Source organism: Lithobates pipiens, unplaced genomic scaffold (assembly GCF_037356315.1).
Source record: "Lithobates pipiens isolate NorthernLeopardFrog02 unplaced genomic scaffold, aLitPip1_a1.2 Scaffold_25, whole genome shotgun sequence".
NCBI classification, from domain to species: domain Eukaryota; kingdom Metazoa; phylum Chordata; class Amphibia; order Anura; family Ranidae; genus Lithobates; species Lithobates pipiens.
The window spans coordinates 102771212-102790640 of NW_027507787.1; the positions used below are offsets into that span (position 1 = coordinate 102771212).

The following is a 19429-nucleotide window of genomic DNA, read 5'->3' on the forward strand; positions in this document are numbered from 1 at the left end:
TTGACAGGCATTGAAAAAAAAACACATTGGCACAGGCATGATAAAAAAAAATAAAAAATTGGCAGGCATTGAAAAAAAAACACACTGGCACAGGCATGATAAAAAAAAAACACATTGGCACAGGCATGATAAAAAAAAAAAAACCACATTGAAAGGCATTGAAAAAAAAACACATTGGCACAGGCATGATAAAAAAAAAAAAACACATTGACAGGCATTGAAAAAAAAACACATTGGCACAGGCATGATAAAAAAAAAAAAAAAATTGGCAGGCATTGAAAAAAAAACACATTGGCACAGGCATGATAAATAAAAAACACATTGGCAGAGGCATGATAAAAAAAAAAAAAACACATTATCAGCAAAGATGCATAAAAAAATATACATATGAGGCAGGCAATAGTGTCACTTACCTTTCTAGTTGCAGGTTCTTTTACGACACTAAGAAGATGAGTTCTCCTCCAACTCCTCCCCCTTCGGTCACATGACCTCTTCTTCATTTCCTCCAAAGGTGAAAGGCCGTGGAGGTGGCCGAGGAGATGGCTGTGGTGAGCGGCGCTGGCACAAGGAGCAGTCCAGCCCGCAGCCCAGCCCAGCCCGCAGCCTGCAACTCAGTCTCTGGCAGTGGCAGAAATAAATGCGGCCGTCGGCCGCGGAGCCGGCCGCGGAGCCGGCCGCGGAGCTTATGGCAGATTGGCAGGACCAGCTTCCCAGTGATATGCGGCCCGGCGGTCCGCGGCCCACCGGGCAAATGCCCGGTGTGCCCTATGGCCAGTCCGGGCCTGGGTGGCACTGCTGGGCACTGATGGGCACGGATATGTGGCACTGGGGTGCAGCACTGTTGTTGAGGCAGATTGTGGGCACTGATAGGTGGCACTGTGGGCACTGATAGGTGGCACTGTGGGTACTGATGGGTGGCACTGTGGGCACTGATGGGTGGCACTGTGGGCACTGATGGGTGGCACTATGGGCACTGATAGGTGGCACTGATGGGGGGCACTTTTTATTATTTAGGTGGCACTGGCAGGGGGCAGGTGGGCACTGATAAGTTGGCCGTGATCGCGACTGATGTCGCCGGTAATCGGCTTTTTTTTTTCTCCTCACGCTGACAGCGCGAGGAGGAAAAATAGCCGATTACCGGCTCTGTTGTGTCACATGATCAGCTGTCATTGGCTGACAACTGATCACGTGGTAAGGGGTCGGGATCGACCCCTTGCTCCGATCCGTGATCAGTTGAGTCTCATAGACTCGCTGATCAAAGAGCGTGCTGCGCGCGCCCCTCAGGGCGTCCCGGAAAAGCAGGTCCGCTCTGTAGCCGTCATAGTGGTTAAAGGAAATTTTGTAGAATATGGGAGATACCATTGCTGAGATGTTTTTTAAATGTGCAAATCCAGGTCCTCATCCCGACAGTCTACATTACTTAGTAAGTCAATGGACAGAAAAAGTATGTACAGTACCTTGAGAACGTATTCATACCCCTTAAAATTTTCCACATTTTTTTCATGTTACAACCAAAAACGGAAATGTTTCTTTTGGGGGATTTTATGTTGATAGACCCACACAAAGTGGAACATAATTGTGAAGTAGAAGGAAAATGATAAATGTTTTTTTAACAAATAAATATGTGAAAAGTGTAGCATGTATTTGTATTCAGCCCTCTTTACTCTGATACCCCTAATTAAAATCTAGTGGAACCAATTGTCTTCAGAAGTCACCTAATTAGTAAATAGAGTCCACCTGTGTTTAATTTAAACTTAGTATAAATAAAGCTGTTCTGTGAAGTCCTCAGAGGTTTGTTATAGAACCTTAGTGAATAAATAGCATCATGAAGGCCAAGGAACACGCCAGGCAGGTCAGGGATAAGGTTGTGGAGAAGTTTAAAGCAGGGTTAGGTTATAAAAAAAAATTCCAAGCTTTGAACAGAGCACTGTTCAATCCATCATACAAAGATGGAAAGAATATGGCAGAGCTGCAAACTTACCAAGACATGGCTGTCCACCTAAACTGACAGGCCAGGCAAGGAGAGAATTAATCATAGAAGCATCCAATAGGCCCATTGTAACTGTGGAGGAGCTGCAGAGGGACAGGACAACTATTAGTTGTGCACTTCACAAATCTGGCCTTTATGGAAGAGTGGCAAGAAGAAAGCCATTGTTGAAAGAAAGTGTAAGAAGCCCCTTTTGTAGTTTGTGAGAAGCCATGTGGGCGACACAGCAAACTTGTGGAAGAAGGTGCACTGGTCAGATGAGACCAAAATTGAACTTTTTGGCCTAAAAGCAAAACGCTATGTGTGGCAGAAAACTATCACTCCATATCACCCTCTACACACTATCCCCACTGTGAAACATGATGGTGGCAGGGACAGGGAAGCTGGCCAGAATTGATGGGAAGATGGATGGAGACAAATACAGGGCAATCTTAGAAGAAAACCTGTTAGGGTCTGCAAAAGACTTGAGACTGGGGCAAAGGTTCCCCTTCCAGCAGGACAAGTACCCTAAACATACAGCTAGAGCTACAATGGGGTGGTTTAGATCAAGGCATATTCATGTGTTAGAATAGCCCGGTCTTTGGACCTTCTTCCAAACTTAAACATTTTCAAAGGGGTATAATATGCTCTATGTAACAGAAATAGATGGGATACAATCTGTGAGGGGGACAGTGAAACCTCTGGCCCTGATGCCAGTATTCTGCTCCATTGTTCCTCAGTTATTTGCCCAATATCCTTCTCCCATTTGGGTCTGATGAGGAGTCCCCCATCACCTTCCAATTCAGCCATACTTATGCACCCATACATGTCGAAAACCAACCCCTTAGACATCCCTGCATTGACCACCCTTTGGAGAGAGGGCATTTCACTCCACTCCACTGCCCTTTCCCCAAACTGCGTGTCCAGGTCATGTCTTACCTGCAGGTACCTATAAAAAGACCTATTTGGAACTGCATATTCCTCTCTTATCTCCTGAAAAGTTTTCAGCCTGCCAGCATTATACATTTGTGCCAGGCAGTGGATGTCTTTTCGTTCCCATTTCTCAATCTTCCCCATTGCCAACAGCTCCTTTAAGTTCTTATTATCACACAAGGGGGAGAATTCAGAGAAGCCACCGTAGTCCAATGTAGCCCTAACAACTTCCCAGCTTTTTACCATCAATTGGGCCGTAGTGCACCTAGAGCCAAATGAATCTGCCTCAACTGCCTCTACTACTGTATCATGGCTAGTATCTGCCAACATCAAATTCCCTCCTACTTGCCTCTCTGCTGGTAGAATGCCCCCTCTCATATGCTGCATCTGTGTGGCTAAAAAATAATTTCTTGGGTTTGGCATGGCTAGTCCCCCCTCCTCCCTTGGCAGCCGCAACACCCACAGATGTATTCTGGCCACTCCATTCTTCCAGATCAGTTCTCTAAAAACACTGTCCGATTTCTTAAACCAGTGATTCAGGATCCAAGCTGGAGAGTTATGTAACATTTCCAGAATCTGTGGCATCCAAACCATTTTAATTAAATTGCAACGGCCAGTTTTCGAGATTGGAAGTTGAGACCACACCCCGACATTTGTTTTAATTTTGTCATGAGCATGACTAAATTACATGCTATATATTGTCTTGGATCAATTGGCAACAGTGTCGACTTTTCCCAGCCAATCTCCAACCCAGAGAGGCGACCAAAATCTCTGACTATGCCCATTGCGGCCTTTAGGGAGGTCTGCGCGCCCCCCAGAGACGGCAATACATCATCCGCATACATGGCGACCTTCTCTTCTCTCAGCGCACTCCTAAATCTGTGTACTTCTGATAACGCTCTCAGGGCAATGGCCAATGGCTCTATTGCCAGGGCAAAGAGCAGCGGCGATAATGGACACCCCGTCTCATCCCCCTCTCCAACCTAAACCAATCTGAGTTTTCCCCATTTATTCGCACTTTGGCTCTAGGTCCCTCGTATAATATTTTGATCCATTTAATAAAGTTAGGCCCAAATTGAAATTATGCCAAGACTTGCCAAAGGAAATGACATTCAAGGCTATCAAAAGCCTTGATGGCATCCAATGACTGAATGGCCCTAGTCCCCTTGTTTTCTGTTGGTAACTGGATGTTTATATGGGTCCGCCTTATATTCACACATGCTGTGTTGTGTATAAAACCTGTTTGATCCGGATGTACGAGTTTTGATATTATTCTATTTAATCTCGACGCTAGTGCCTTTGCTAAAAAATTTACATCTGAACAGAGAGGGATATTGGTCTATATCAGTGATGGCGAACCTTGGCACCCCAGATGTTTTGGAACTACATTTTCCATGATGCTCATGCTCTCTGCAGTGTAGTTGAGCACCATGGGAAATGTAGTTCCAAAGCATCTGGGGTGCCAAGGTTCGCCATCACTGCTCTATATGATGCTTCTTCCAGTGGATTTTTCCCTTCTTTTGACAGTACTATAATTGTTGCTTCTGTCATAGATGATAGTAGCTTCCCTTCTCCCACAGCCCAGTTAAGCACATCCAAGAGTTTTGGGAGCAATATGCCACCATACCTCTTATATATTTCTATTGGTAAGCCACCCGGATCCAGAGCCTTTTGATTTGCCATATCTGCTGTTGTCTTTTGTAGCTTTTCTAATGTCAACAGAGACTCCAATCCCTACTCGCTCCCCCTCCCCAAAGAAAACTATTTTTGAAATAGCCTCCTATTCTCTGCTTTAGTCAAGATCCGCTTCCTATATCCTTCCTGTCTCTCCAACCACTCCCCATACCTTGCCGGCGTTGGGTCAGCCACGTATAACTTTCCTTGTCTCTAGCATTCCCCCATGCAATGGTCTCTTTTAATTTTGTTTGTTTTTTAAACTGAGAGATTTACTAGATTAATAACCCCCGAAGAAATGCCTTCAAGCTGTCCCAGATCACCCCCACCAAGGCTGAATGTGTGTTTAGTTCTATAAACTCCTCCAGGCTGGCAGTTATTTTCCCTGAATTCTCAATCAATTCCAGCCAGAAGGGGTTTATCCTCCAGTCACTCCTTCTATAGCTATTCCCCATCTTTATTGAAAAAAAACACGGGTGAGTGATCTGAGAGACTCCTCAGCTCATGTCTTACTTCTTCCATCATATTCAAGGCCCCTTCATTACAGAGCACGAGATCTATCCTAGACAGGGTAGAATGTGTCTTAGAGTGGCAGGAATACTGTTTTACATCCAGATACCACAACCTTCAGACATCCACCAGGTCTATCTCCCCACAAAACTGAGAGAGCGGGCTGCTGGATGTACCACCAGAGGGGGCCCTGGGTGGAAACCTAAAAATCCAAATCAACCAGCGCTGAACAAATTAAACTAAAAAAAATAAATGTAAAAAATCCTTAATTGAATACTGCAGCTCGAATACTGTAGGTCAAAATACCAAATCCCACAATGTAAACTCAAATAAAGCAGTACAGCGCAGATAATATAACCTAATACACTAAAATAATAAAAAAAATATAAATAACAATCATTCAGTAAAGAAATGCAGGCTAGATGAAATAAAACATCAAGAGTCCACATGTGCAGAGTGTCTCCTTCCAGCAGATCGAAGTGATAGATGTGATCCCTTCCCCCAACAGATAAAGTGGACTCTCACCTTAAACAATGGACCCCTGACGAGTCAGACAGGTCAAAAGAGGCATATCCCCATCAGGGGTTAATCAGAGGCATCCACATTCGTATGATAGTACTCCTGAGGTGTAATCAATCTCGAGTCCCATATGTCAGCAAAGTTCCATAGTTTATATGTAAAAAACATAAAATGGCAACATCTAGTGCTCTCCGTATTGAATTTATAAAAAAAAAAAAGCAAGATAAAATATAATGCACTCACATAATATAGCACTGCGCTCCAGTGCCGAGTTACAGACAAATCGAAACCAATACAACAGGCATCCATGCACGGATCAGCGTCGAAGCAAGCGGGTGACGTCACGACTCAGGTCACGTGGTCCGTACGCGTTGCGTCCCCAATGTAGGCGGAACTTCATCAGCGGCCGCTATATTATGTGAGTGCATTATATTTTATCTTGCTTTTTTTTTTTATAAATTCAATACGGAGAGCACTAGATGTTGCCATTTTATGTTTTTTACATATAAACTATGGAACTTTGCTGACATATGAGACTCGAGATTGATTGCACCTCAGGAGTACTATCATACGAATGTGGATGCCTCTGATTAACCCCTGATGGGGATACAGTGGTGTGAAAAAGTGTTTGCCCCCTTCCTCATTTCCTGTTCCTTTGCATGTTTGTCACACTTAAGTGTTTCGGAACATCAAACCAATTTAAACAATAGTCAAGGACAACACAAGTAAACACAAAATGCAAATTGTAAATGAAGGTGTTTATTATTAAAGGTTAAAAAAAAATCCAAACCATCATGGCCCTGTGTGAAAAAGTGATTGCCCCCTAAACCTAATAACTGGTTGGGCCACCCTTAGCAGCAACAACTGCAACCAAGCGTTTGCGATAACGTGCAATGAGGCTTTTACAGCGTCCTGGAGGAATTTTGGCCCACTCATCTTTGCAGAATTGTCCTAATTCAGTTACATTAGAGGGTTTTCGAGCATGAACGGCCTTTTTAAGGTCATACCACAACATCTCAATAGGATTCAGGTCAGGACTTTGGCTAGGCCACTCCAAAGTCTTCATTTTGTTTTTCTTCAGCCATTCGGTGGTGGACTTGCTGGTGTGTTTAGGATCATTGTCCTGCTGCAGAACCCAAGTTCGTTTCAGCTTGAGTACACGAACAGATGGTCGGACATTCTCCTTCAGGATCTCTTGGTAGACAGCAGAATTCATAGTTCCTTTTATCACGGCAAGTCTTCCAGGTCTTGAAGCAGCAAAACAGCCGCAGACCATCACACTACCACCACCATATTTTACTGTTGGTATAATGTTCTTTTTATGAAATGCAGTGTTCCTTCTACGCCAGATATACTTGGACACACACCTTCCAAAGAGTTCCACTTTTGTCTCATCGGTCCACAGAATGTTGTCCCAAAAGTCTTGGGGATCATCAAGATGTGTTGTGGAGAAATTGAGACGAGCTTTGATGTTCTTTTTTCTCAGCAGTGGTTTTCTCCTTGGAACTCTGCCATGCAGGCCATTTTTGCCCAGTCTTTTCCTGATGGTGGAGGCATGAACGCTGACCTTAACTGAGGCAAGTGAGGCATGCAGTTCCTTGGACGTTGTTGTGGGGTCTTTTGTGACCTCTTGGATGAGTCGTCGCTGCGCTCTTGGGGTAATTTTGGGCGGCCGGCCACTCCTGGGAAGGTTCACCACTGCTCCATGTCTTCGCCATTTGTGGATAATGGCTCTCACTGTGGTTCGCTGGATTCCCAAAGCTTTGAAAATGGCTTTATAACCCTTTCCAGACTGATAGATCTCAATTACTTTCTTTCTCAATTGTTCCTGAATTTCTTTGGGTCTCGGCATGATGTGTAGCTTTTAAGGGTCTTCTGGTGGACCTTACTGTGTCAAGCAGCTCCTATTTAAGTGATGCCTTGATTGTGAACAGGTGTGGCAATAATCAGGCCTGGGTGTGGCTAGAGAAATTGAACTCAGGTGTGGACAACCACAGTTATAGTATGTTTTAACAAGGGGGGCAATCACTTTTTCACACAGGGCCATGATGGTTTGGATTTTTTTTCACCTTTAATAATAAACACCTTCATTTACAAATTGCATTTTGTGTTTACTTGTGTTGTCCTTGACTATTGTTTAAATTGGTTTGATGTTCCGAAACACTTAAGTGTGACAAACATGCAAAGGAACAGGAAATGAGGAAGGGGGCAAACACTTTTTCACACCACTGTATGCCTCTTTTGACCTGTCTGACTCGTCAGGGGTCCATTGTTTAAGGTGAGAGTCCACTTTATCTGTTGGTGGACGGGATCTATCACTTCGATCTGCTGGAAGGAGACACTCTGCACATGTGGACTCTTGATGTTTTATTTCATCTATCCTGCATTTCTTTACTGAATGATTGTTATTTATATTTTTTATTATTTTAGTGTATTAGGTTATATTATCTGCACTGTACTGCTTTATTTGAGTTTTCATTCTGGGTGGAAACCTATCCATGTTTTTATCCATAGTCATATTAAAGTCTCCCGCCACTATCACCAGTATTTCTGGCTTATCCATAATAAACTCCATCATTCAAAATACGAAAGGGTGGGGGGATATAAACATTGGCCAAAACGCACAACCTATCCTCTATTAGGCAAAAAATAAAAACATATCTACCCTTCTTGTCTATTTTACTCTGCCAACAGGAAAAAAAACACCTGAGTCCGCCAGGATACTTCCTCCCATTGAATAGGATGTATAAGTAGATTGGTATCATTTCTATGCCTCAAAGTACTTGTTGTCTCCCTCTCCAGGTGTGTTTCCTGCAGGCAGAGTATTTTAACCCCACCTGCCTTGGCCATTGAAAAGATTGCCCACTTCTTCTTGAACCCATAATCCCCCGCATATTCCAGGACCATATCTTTAACCCCCTGGAGTGCATCAGGGATTTCCCTCCTCTTTCCTTAATAGCTGTCATTTACCTTTCCCCCCTTCACTAAACTAGAATAATTATCCCAAACCCTTGTGTTCGTGTGTCTTCTCTTACACTTGTAACTATGTTTTTCTTCCCCTTCCTGTGTGAATTCTAATCATGCAAAAACTCCACTTATCACTCCTGCCCCCCATTATACCCTCACTCATACATACACTCCATTCATTCCCCTTTTTTCCCCTTCTTCCCCCTTACATGCCATCCAATCCTTCCATTGTTCCCACCCAACCCTCACCCTTGGCCTTCTTTGGGCCCATCCCGTGGGCTTCTAAAGTGACCGTACCCAATGAGGTGATATGTGACATTTCTCTTGTGAAACAAAAAAAATAAATATAACAATAATGAAAATACATTTCCCCCAAAAAATACACACTTGCCGTTCCCTACCCTACTGCAGCCTGCCTCCCCCGCTCCCTAATATACCAAAAAAAAGGGAGAAAAACAAGCAAAAGGGAAACCAAATGAAAAATTCCCTCTCTAATCACAGAGGCTTAGTTCATTCTCTACTCTTTTGATATTTCCTTATTCTACTGAAATTTCCCTTTATTAGTATCCAGCTACACTTCTGCCAGTGTATAAACATGTTGGGTTCCCCCAGAACTGTTATCCACAGCCGTGCTGGGTATAACATCGCATATTTTATATTAAACTGTTGTAGTCTGCATTTGACTTCTGTAAACCTAGACCTGTTTCTGCAGCTCCTGGGAGAAATTCAGGTATATGGAAATCCTTACAGCTTTAAACAATATATTTTTCATCTCCCTTGCTTTTTGGAGAATCATAACTTTATCCTTGTAACATAAAATGTTACAATGTCTTCTTGACAGAGATTCTTTGCCAAAAATTCATATAAACCAGTCCTCCATGTATTCTATGGGGTTAATCCCCTCACTTTGCTCCGGGAAACCCAAAACCCTTAAGTTTTTCCTGCGCAACCTATTTTCCATTTCGTCCATTTTGTGTATACACATATTCAATTATTCCCTCATTGATTTTATCTCTTGTTTCATTGGGTTAACATCATCTTCCAAGAGGCCAAGTCTCTCTTCCATAACAGATGTGTGTTTGCACACTCCTGTAAATCATATCTTAACACGAGCTCCTCTTTAATACCTTTAAGTTGGTCAGGCATTTTAAACAAGGAGGACTTACAGTTGTTGATTGTATAGAGAACATCTTCCAGGGATGGCTGTTCCTCCCCTCCTGAAGTTTGCTCCAGCGTTTGACCCTCTGTCATATCGCTTGAAACTGGAGCGCTCTCCTGGACTGTCACTGCTGCTGCTGGTACTGGGCCCTGGCTCTTTCTTCCCACAGAAGAGCCGGTCTGGGGATGCAGTTTTTTTGCCCCCCTGGCCTGCCCACCTTTCACGGGTGTCGGGCCCGATATATGGGCAACTCACTCCAGCTTTGTGGCGGCCTGGTTCCCTTTCTCCCTTCTCCTTCACCATGCCGCTGTCTCCCTCCTCCTAGTCATAGTGGGGGTGTGTTTGGGGCACTGTGGCTACCTTTAATACCCTCCGTGGCTCTATCCCGGATGTGCGCTGCCTCCTCACCTCTCACAGAGGAGCCGCGCCACTGTGGTCCTCATGGGAGAGCTCGCTGCCAGTGCCCACAGCAAAGATGGAACACCCTCTGCCACCTGTCCAGCACACCAGCCAGCCACGCCACCTCCCGGCGTCTCAGTGTAGTCTCAGCTCCCCCTCACGCTGCATCTCCTGAGCTCCAGAGCGGGAGCGGGTACGAGGTCCAGGTTGCAACAACCTCTCACCTCAACATCCGGTCACGCCCCTTCAAGGTTCTTCTCCTCATAGACTTTAATGTTTTTTTTTCTGCTGCGATCCAACCCGGGAGGTGTTCGGCTTATCCCTAGTGACATACCAAAAAGACTTGCAGCTGTAATTGCAGCGAAAGGGGTTCTACAAAGTATTGACTCAGGGGGGCTGAATACAAATGCACGCCACACTTTTCACATATTTATTTGTAAAAAATGTTGAAAACCATTTATAATTTTCCTTCCACTTCACAATTGTGTGCCACTTTGTGTTGGTCTATCACATAAAATCACAGAAAATATATTTAGGTTTTTGGTTGTAACATTACAAAATGTGGAAAATGTCAAGGGGTGTGAATACTTTTTCCAAGTCACTGTAAGTTAGGAGTTCAGACAACTCTGTATGTATGCTTATTGCAGGTCTTTAACTAGGCATTGAAGCAAGGAGCTTTTGTGTTCTTAAAGCGGAGTTCCACCCAAACATGGAACTTGCGCTTTAAGGGAGGTGACTCCCTGACATGCCACATTTGACATGTAATTTTTTTGGTGGGGGAGCTGGTACCTTCTTTTTAGAGGGTTCCAGCTCCCACTTCCTCCCAACGCACCGCAGCACCAGAAGAGAGATCACCTCTCCCTCTAGGCAATCATCTGGGACACGTCACAGGTCCCAGATGATTGGCCGGCCAGTCACAGTGAGCAGCGTGGCTCGCGCACGTGCAGTGGGTGCCCAGCTGTGAAGCCACAGCCGGGTGCCCAAAGTTACAATGCCGCAGAGAGGAGAGGGAGATGAGCAGGGCTTCATTCCCCCACATCTCTGGACCCTGGGACAGGTAAGTATCCGATTATTAAAAATCAGACTTTTTTTTTATTTTTTAAGCATAACTCTTCTACAAAAGCATATTTACATCCTGTCAGTTTTCCTAGGCTCATATAAATATTCATGATGGATACTAAGGGCTAGAAAACACTAGAGATAACACATAAGCTCAGAATGCATATACTTGCATATTGTATCACGCTCGCCCTCCCAGATTCTGCACCCCACATGGGAGGGTTTTAGCAGCTGAGACAGTGCTGTAAATCGAGAAAGCAGTAGGCACGTCTAGGTGTGGCTAGGGTCTGATCGATATCAATGAAGGCATATAAATCAGCAGTGCCAATGCTGATAGCCATTCCCACTTGAACATTTTTTTATCCCACTGTAGTGCAAACAGGCACATCCTACATGAGAGTGTCAACTCTGCTCTGAATTTAGAAACTGTGCAGCTCCATTTTCCCCAAGTCCTGGGGAAAAAAGTGTGGGAACTCCCATCCAAGATCCACTCCCCCACCAAATTTTTTTTTAAAAAAATGATACGCTCATATGCACATATATTTAACAGAAAATACAGTGCAAAATTTATTGTAAAGTGCCAGTTTACAAAAACAACATAAGTTAACTTGTCAAACTAACAGAATAATCACCACAAGAACGGAGGGGGACAGCAGAACGGAGGGGGACATGGAGGAAAACTGGAGGAGGACAGCAGCAGAACGGAGGGGGACAGTAGCAGAAAGGAGGGGGACAGTAGCAGAACGGAGGGGGACAGTAGCAGAACGGAGGGGGACACAGAGGAAAACTGGAGGGGGACAGCAGCAGAACGGAGGGGGAGTGGAGGACACAGCAGCAGAACGGAGGGGGAGCATGCTCATTGTAACTAACAAAGTGTGTGTAACACACTAACCTGAAAGTTTGTCAGTGACTCTGGTGGGCGCCAAACTCATGTCGGACCTCGTGGGCGGGAGGACTCGGAGGCTCAGCTCAGGAGAGGAGAAGTTGAACTGGAGAAGTCTGGCAGCTCAGAGTTGGGCTACACTGCTGGCAAAGTGCTACAGCTGCTGCGGGAGTAGTCGGCAACGGCCCCCGGGACTGTCTGGCACTGACTGGACAGTGGGCACAGGCTGGATCCTTACCAGCAGCAAGTGTGGCTCTGTCTGGTGTGGTGTCTGTGGCTGTCTGCTCTCTCTCGGAGGCGCTGCTCAGTCTAGCAACCAGTTACTCAGGCATATGCAGGACGCGGCTGCTAAGGGGAACTGAGTTCCTGTTGTGGAAAAAGTACAGGAACTCCGTTCCCATGCGTTCCCGCAGGACTTGAGCCCTGGCTATGCCTACAAAAGAAGCTGCATATGACAGGGACTTTACTGGCAGATTCAATAGGTGTTTGTGGGACTTTGCAAGGGGCCAAAGAGAATTATGTAAGCGCAGATGCACATATAGTTAAGTGTTGCAGACCACATTTTTTAAAAGGAGCCTATACTTTTACTTTAAGTCCATTGCTGCTTCACTAAGTACAGGGCAATAGTTTCTGCTAAGGTTTTAACTGGGCCTTTGTTTTATGTTGCAATAACAGGGTGTAGAAATGTTTTATTGTGAGAGAAATACACATTGTTTTTTTTAACTTCTTGTTGCCTGCCTGAGTTTAGTACGTATGCTGGATGCTCATTGCAGCAATTTAAATGTGTTAACCCACATAATACAAAATTTTCTTTTTTTTTAAATTCCTGCAGTATAATGTAGTTATGTGGGCTTCAAACCCTAACAACTGCTTGTTATGTCCTATAGTCCCAAATCAGACTACATATGGCATTGGTGTAACAGGTGGCGTTTTAAAGTTTGAATATGATTGGTGGATGAGAAGCAACAGTGACAAATTTTGGGTGGGACATTTTGAAATACTCTATAATCCACAATATGGTAAATTTTAAATTAGAATGGTGGGCAAAGACTGCGCTACACCACAAATAAATATTGAGAAATCTGCTAACACTCAAAGTTAAATGTGAATAGTGGATCAAACAGTGTAGCGCTAATGTGTACAATAAAAAATTTAATCATACATCTATCTAGATGCAATGACAATAAATTGTGTGAAAACGAATGTGAAAATGCATAAAGTGCATAAAACAATACACACTAACAGTCCATAAAGTTGTGGAAGTGAGAAGAGATCTTCCTTTTAAGGTGACACCAAACAATCTGAAGCAACAAAGGAGGCAGCGTGTCTGTAGTCACTCTCAGCAGTGCTTCAAAAATAAGTGAGTGAACACTCTTACCAACTGTGGTGGACACATGTCGTATGACAGTGAGTCAGAAAGGCTCGTAATCCAATAGGGGCTGAGATTGGTTCATTTGGATGTGGGATCCCCAGGTCTTGGCTCCAAGGTTCCACAAACCGTACTCGCAGCAGATGGATATTACTCCAAGGCGACTCCTCATGAACCTCAAAAATGCATGTAGATAAAAAACGGGAAGGAAAGAGGGTTCCAAATAGTGCAGGTCAAACCAGGAGGTTTATTAAAAATATGTCATATAAAACAAATGACAAGATAAAAGTGATCACAGGTAAAAAAGGAACATAAAAGCAATGTGGGGTGCAGAAAATGCTAGCATGAACCCGCTGGACCTAGTCTGCCGGAAAGTCCGGTCGTGTGTATACGGCATGGAAGTTGAACTTGGCTTAGTCCCAGAGTGACGAAAGTCATAAACCTTGATCAAAGAAGTTCACAAATTAGGCTGTTCTGGCTGATAAAAGTGTTAGCAGTACCTTTTTGTGACCTCTAATAATGACCTTTACAGAAAGTTTACAATGGCTAACATATCAAATACACACATAGTTCTGTTCTTTCAGAGTTTCCCTCTTACTTAGAATATTTCAGCAGAATGCAGTGTGGAAAAATCAGCTGTAAATAATTTTCTGTTACCGTTTTCTAGATTATAGAACTGTATCTGAATCTAAACTACAAAGTAACATACTCCATTGCTTTAGAGAAAGAATAACCCATTGCCCTTGTACATACGGTCGGAAATTCCGATGGACAATGTCCGATAGGACCGTGTTTTCGGATAATCCGACAGTGTGTGGGCTCCATCGGACTGTTTCCGTCGGAATCTCCGACCAAAAAAGTTTTAGAACTGGGCTATAAAACTTTCCGACAACATGATCCAATTGGACTTTGTCCGATTGTGTGTAGAGAATTCCGATCGGACAATGTGCCACACATGCTCAGATCAAATTCCTAGACCAAAGATATTGGCTACTAGCCTGAACGTAGTCCCGTCGTAACGAAATAATGTCATCACGTTATGTACGATCGGATTTTCCGACAACTTTGTCCGACCGTGTGTATGCAACACAAGTTTTGGACAAAATCCGTCAGGCAAAATCCGACGGATTTTGTTGTCGGAATGTCCGACTGTGTGTACAAGGGCTTACTGTGTAAATATAAATAATCAGTTCCAATTGACTTCAGAGAGGTCTGCATTGACACCCGAATTTTGCAATGTTCCACAAACCCACTTTGAACTGATCCTTATACTCCTTGTTATATAAAATTTTGTGGGGTTTGTCAGTTTAAAGGCTAGAAGGAGGCATATACAAAAGCACGTAGCAGGGCTGTAAGACACCAATTTCCAAAATGCTAATTTGTCCTGAAAAAGTCCAGGGATTGGACAAAAAACAGGGCGGATGAAGCTCGCAACCCCTATATTGGTCTGTGACATCACTCTCCATCAAGCTAATATCTTCTGTGGGAATTGTGGCAGCTCTAAAGCCTCATACACACGATCGGACTTTGTACAAACTTTCCCGTGGATTTTTGTACAAAGGGTGTCGGCCGTGAACTTGTATTGCATACACACGGAAGGACTTTTTCAGCCAACTTTCACCAAATCACGTGGTTTTTCTGCTCTTTACCGCCACCCTTGGTCAACTTCTGTATTGTTGTCTGATCTTTTGCATTGGTTCTGAGCATGCGTATTTGTACTTTGTACAAAAATCCTATGGTTTTCTGTACACGATCGGATTTTTGTTGCCGGAAAGTTTGTCCGTTCGCGCAGCCAACAAAAGTCAGATGAAAACCGAAAAAGTTTGTCCGATGGAGCGTACACATGGTTGGATGTTGCCTTAAAACAGCTAATTTGCATGTTCGTTGTCACAAAGTCCGATCGTGTGTATGGGCATTTAAATATAGATCTCAGGTATGAGACATGGCAGAGGCAAGCGAAAGTAAGCCTGTTCCTTATTATTATCAAAACAGGAAGGCTCTCTGCATTACAGGCAGAGAGAGGAAATATGCCAGGACTCCATGCCTGAAGCTAGCCATACACTGTTAGTTATTTTTTGATCAGCCAGTGGACCAAAATTCATCCACGCCCTGCTGAACCCAAGAAATTAGTTTGGTGCACAGCCAGCTTTAGCCACAGGCACTGTCTATGTTCATTCATTCATTGAATCACATGTCTGTCAAAGAGGAGTAATGTGATATACACAGAAATCTCTCTCTCTTAAGGCAATGTCTCTTGCAGAAACTATGACAGTTCTGAAATGTATATCACAGGCATGGGATACAGTAAAGTACAAGTAAAAATAAGCATACTAGTTGTCATTTTTGAAGATGAGAGGATTTGCTGGGCCTGTGTGCAAGTCAGAGGCACTGCATATATGTATTTGAAAATGACATGTTTGTTGAAGAGGAGTGATTTGTACTTCAAACACAATGGCCATTTAGTGTCCAGGAATACTGATGTGCCATGCACCCCTCCCTGAAATACAGTATCCCCTATAGGTACTATTGTAAATTGCAGACATGAGACACATGCAAATTTTTATTGTTTTAAATAACTTCAACACCTGCTTATTGCTAAAATCATGTTGTTTATTAAGACTGCAGTACTTCTGAGTCCTCCTCAAAAGGGTAAAAATTGCAGATCAGGCTGCAGTACTCACCTTTGATCCAGAACTTCTCCCACAGTAGTACTCTAATGTAAGCCTTCTGAGTAGAATAACGCCCAGTGTTAAGCAATCTCGAAGATAGGACAGACTGAGTGCAGGGTGTCATGGGTCGGCCCCTTGAAGAGGTACTTCAATGGCACCATACAGAGTCCGACGCTGGCATAATCTTGTTAGCACTGCTATTTGCATAACTGAGGTCCACGAATCACAGGATGAAGATCAAAGAGGAAGAGGATCCTGTAGCATCAAGTGACAGACATGAAGACTTTGGAAAAAGGTAAGTATTAAAAAAAGCTAACACATAGTTGTGGAAAAGTGAGCCCAGAGCTGGGCTTTAAGATTGTCTTTCAGCCCTCTCTATAATTTTATCCCCATCACACACCTACCTATTCTATCTGTATACTGACAATTAATGTCTCTTGCAGGTCTTTGGACAACTGCCTCAATTTCAAGATGGAGACTTTGTTCTGTATCAGAGCAATACCATCCTGAGGTACCTTGGAAGCAAATTTGGTGAGAGTTATGATCTTTTTTCGATTTAATTGCATAAAAAACTCTTGACTAGCAAAAGCTTTCTAACACCACATATGTATACATGGGATGGTTTTATGGGAAAAAAATATGTTATCACAGAAGCTCTCTTTCACAAGCTAAGCGTCAGGGCCAGGGGTCAAGTCCTGGGGAAAAAAGTGTGGGAACTCCCACCCAAGATCCACTCCCCCACCCAAAAAAAATAAAAATGATACACTCATATGCATATATATTTCACAGAAAATACAGTGCAAAATTTATTGTAAAGTGCCAGTTTACAAAAACAAAATAAGTTAACTTGTCAAACTAACAGAAGAATCACCACAATGGGTGATGACCTTTCCCTCGTTTGATTCCTCCCACTGACACCAATGATAGGGGACTATTCCTTCCACCAGAGAGCAGGTGTTCCCATCAGAGTGTGCCCCCCATCAGAGAGCAGGTATCCCCATCAGAGAGCCCCCCCCCATCAGAGTGTCCCCAGAGTTCCCGATCAGAGTTGTAACTGAGCCATCACAAAGTAGAAAAACGTGTACCTGGATAAGTCCTTGATGAAAGAGCATACTGCAGGGGGGCAAAAGTTGGGCGGAGGAACTTGCTGATGAGGGCGGGGAGCACAGATGATGTCATTGGTTGTTAGGACAATGGCGGTTCTAGCAGCCAATGACAGTATTGCAGCGGGGATCTAGCGCAGGTGCAGATTGGCAGGTGGGATCCTGTATAGTATAGCCACGGCTGCTGGAGGAGAAGGACCGAGTGAGGGAAGGACGCCGTCCTTCACTATGCAGTGATGCTGGGCATCGCCGCTTAGTGAAGGATCGGCTCAGGCGGCTCTAGTCCTGCAAAGGGAATGGTGTTCCTGCTGTGAAAAAAGTGCAGGGATGCCATTCCCACGCGTTCCCGCAGGACTCGAGCCCTGGTCAGGGCTGTTAGCTTCAGCAATGGGCATGTTAATTTGGCAATACCTTTACTATATGATAATAAATTGAACACAAGCAAGGCTTCCTTTTGGTGATATTGTTTCAGAAAAGTTATTTCACTTCCTATAAAAGTTAAAACCACAAACAAATAAAAAAAAAAAACACACACACACAGCCCTGCGTAAGCTATAGATACATAGAAAATAGCTGCTCCTGACAAGTTGTTGTGATGCTGAAACAACTGATGACAGCTCCTGGTAGCTACACCAGTAGGTCTATAGGACTGGAGTGGAAAGTCTCTAAAATGTGATTATTTTCTGCAAATTGCTTATTTTCTTTCTAGTAATTCCTTATACAAATACCGTTAACTGTGACTTTTAACTGTGATATTCAAAAAAAGTAAAACAAAATTGCTTTCAAAATATAAAGGTTCGTACTGACCTGTTATAACCCACTGCCAATGGCTGGTCTCCCCTGAAGAGTAATAGAATTCTTTATTTTAGGAAGCTTCTTTTGGATAGCTTCAGTGTCAATGAAAATGCAAAAGTCATATAAATATGACTTTTACATAAACATTATAGCAAAACGTAAAAGCATACTTAAAAAAACATACAAAATATTTCCTTTAAGTTCACGAACATACTTGGGTCTAACACAAATTTTATTAACTCTGCAGGAATTGCTGGTAGTAACAACCAAGAAAATGCATTTATCGACATGGTGAACGATGGCGTGGAGGATCTAAGGCAGAAATACAGCCGCTTGATTTTTATTGAATATGTACTTATTATTACTACAGATTAATTAGATGGTCTAATTTGAAAAATTTGTTTTATTGCTCGCCACTCGTCTTCTCCTTCCCATATAAATTAATTTAAATCAATTGACTTTCCCCATAAAGTGTGAACAATTCATAATTTGCAAGCAAGTTTTTTCTGCATTTCACTATATGAAAAATAAGTATTGCAAACAATGTAGGCAAGCAAATACAAGCCTCATTAAACAAAAACTCCCTTTACCTTCCCTTACTGAACCAAATTTTTCTTTATTTGTGTCTCACATGACCTCCCTCCCATTCACTGCAGCTCACAATGCAAAACAGACAAGGCAAACAGAGACAGTGCTGTCAATCCAAAACAGGCTTGTCAATCAGCAGTGATAATGCTGAAAGCCATGCTCTCTACAATCCAAAGCCAAAACATTTTTATTGTTTGAGTAATGCCGCGTAAACACAACTGGACTTTTTGACAGCAAAAGTCCGACGGAACGAGTCCGTCCGACAATTCAATCGTGTGTGGGCTCCATCAGACCTTTGCTTGCCAAAAATCCGGCGGACTTTAGAAATAGAACATGTTCTAAATTTTCCTACCGGAACTCCGCCAGACCCAGTTCCTTTCGAGAAATCCGTTCGTATGTATGTTAGTCCAACGGATAAAAAACGACGCTAGGGCAGCTATTGGCTACTGGCTATGAACTTCCTTATTCTAGTCCAGTCGTACGTTATCACGCTCAAATCCGCCTGACTTTGGTGTGATTATGTGTTTCCAAGTCTGTTCATTCGGAAAGTCTGCCAGAACTCCGCTGAAAGTCTGTCGGGAAGACCGTCAGACCTAGTCTATCGAAAAGTCTGGTCATGTGTTCGTGGCATAAGAGTTAAATCTCCTGTCATTTTTTTATTGCATCTTATCAAGTTTTGCCATTAGATACACTATATTACGTTTTAGCTTAAGTATTAAAGTGGAGGACCACCCTGAAAAAAAAAATACATTAAAAAAGAAGAGAAGAGAAAAATCAGAAAAAATTAAAAATTTTTTTTTTTTTTTTTTAACTTACCAGAAATGCCTGTTGCTAGG

At 43.2% G+C, this 19429-nt stretch overlaps 1 protein-coding gene across 2 annotated transcripts in view; it reads left to right on the forward strand.

Annotated features, from left to right (window-relative positions):
• LOC143930466 (glutathione S-transferase P 1-like) overlaps positions 1-19429 on the forward strand; it is a 185582-nt gene that overhangs the window by 76689 nt on the left and 89464 nt on the right. For both annotated transcript variants that reach the window (XM_077454799.1, XM_077454798.1), the window contains exons 4-5: positions 16551-16638; positions 18253-18356. In XM_077454799.1, the coding sequence (XP_077310925.1) occupies positions 16551-16638; positions 18253-18356 (192 nt within the window). The remainder of the gene's footprint in view (positions 1-16550; positions 16639-18252; positions 18357-19429) is intronic.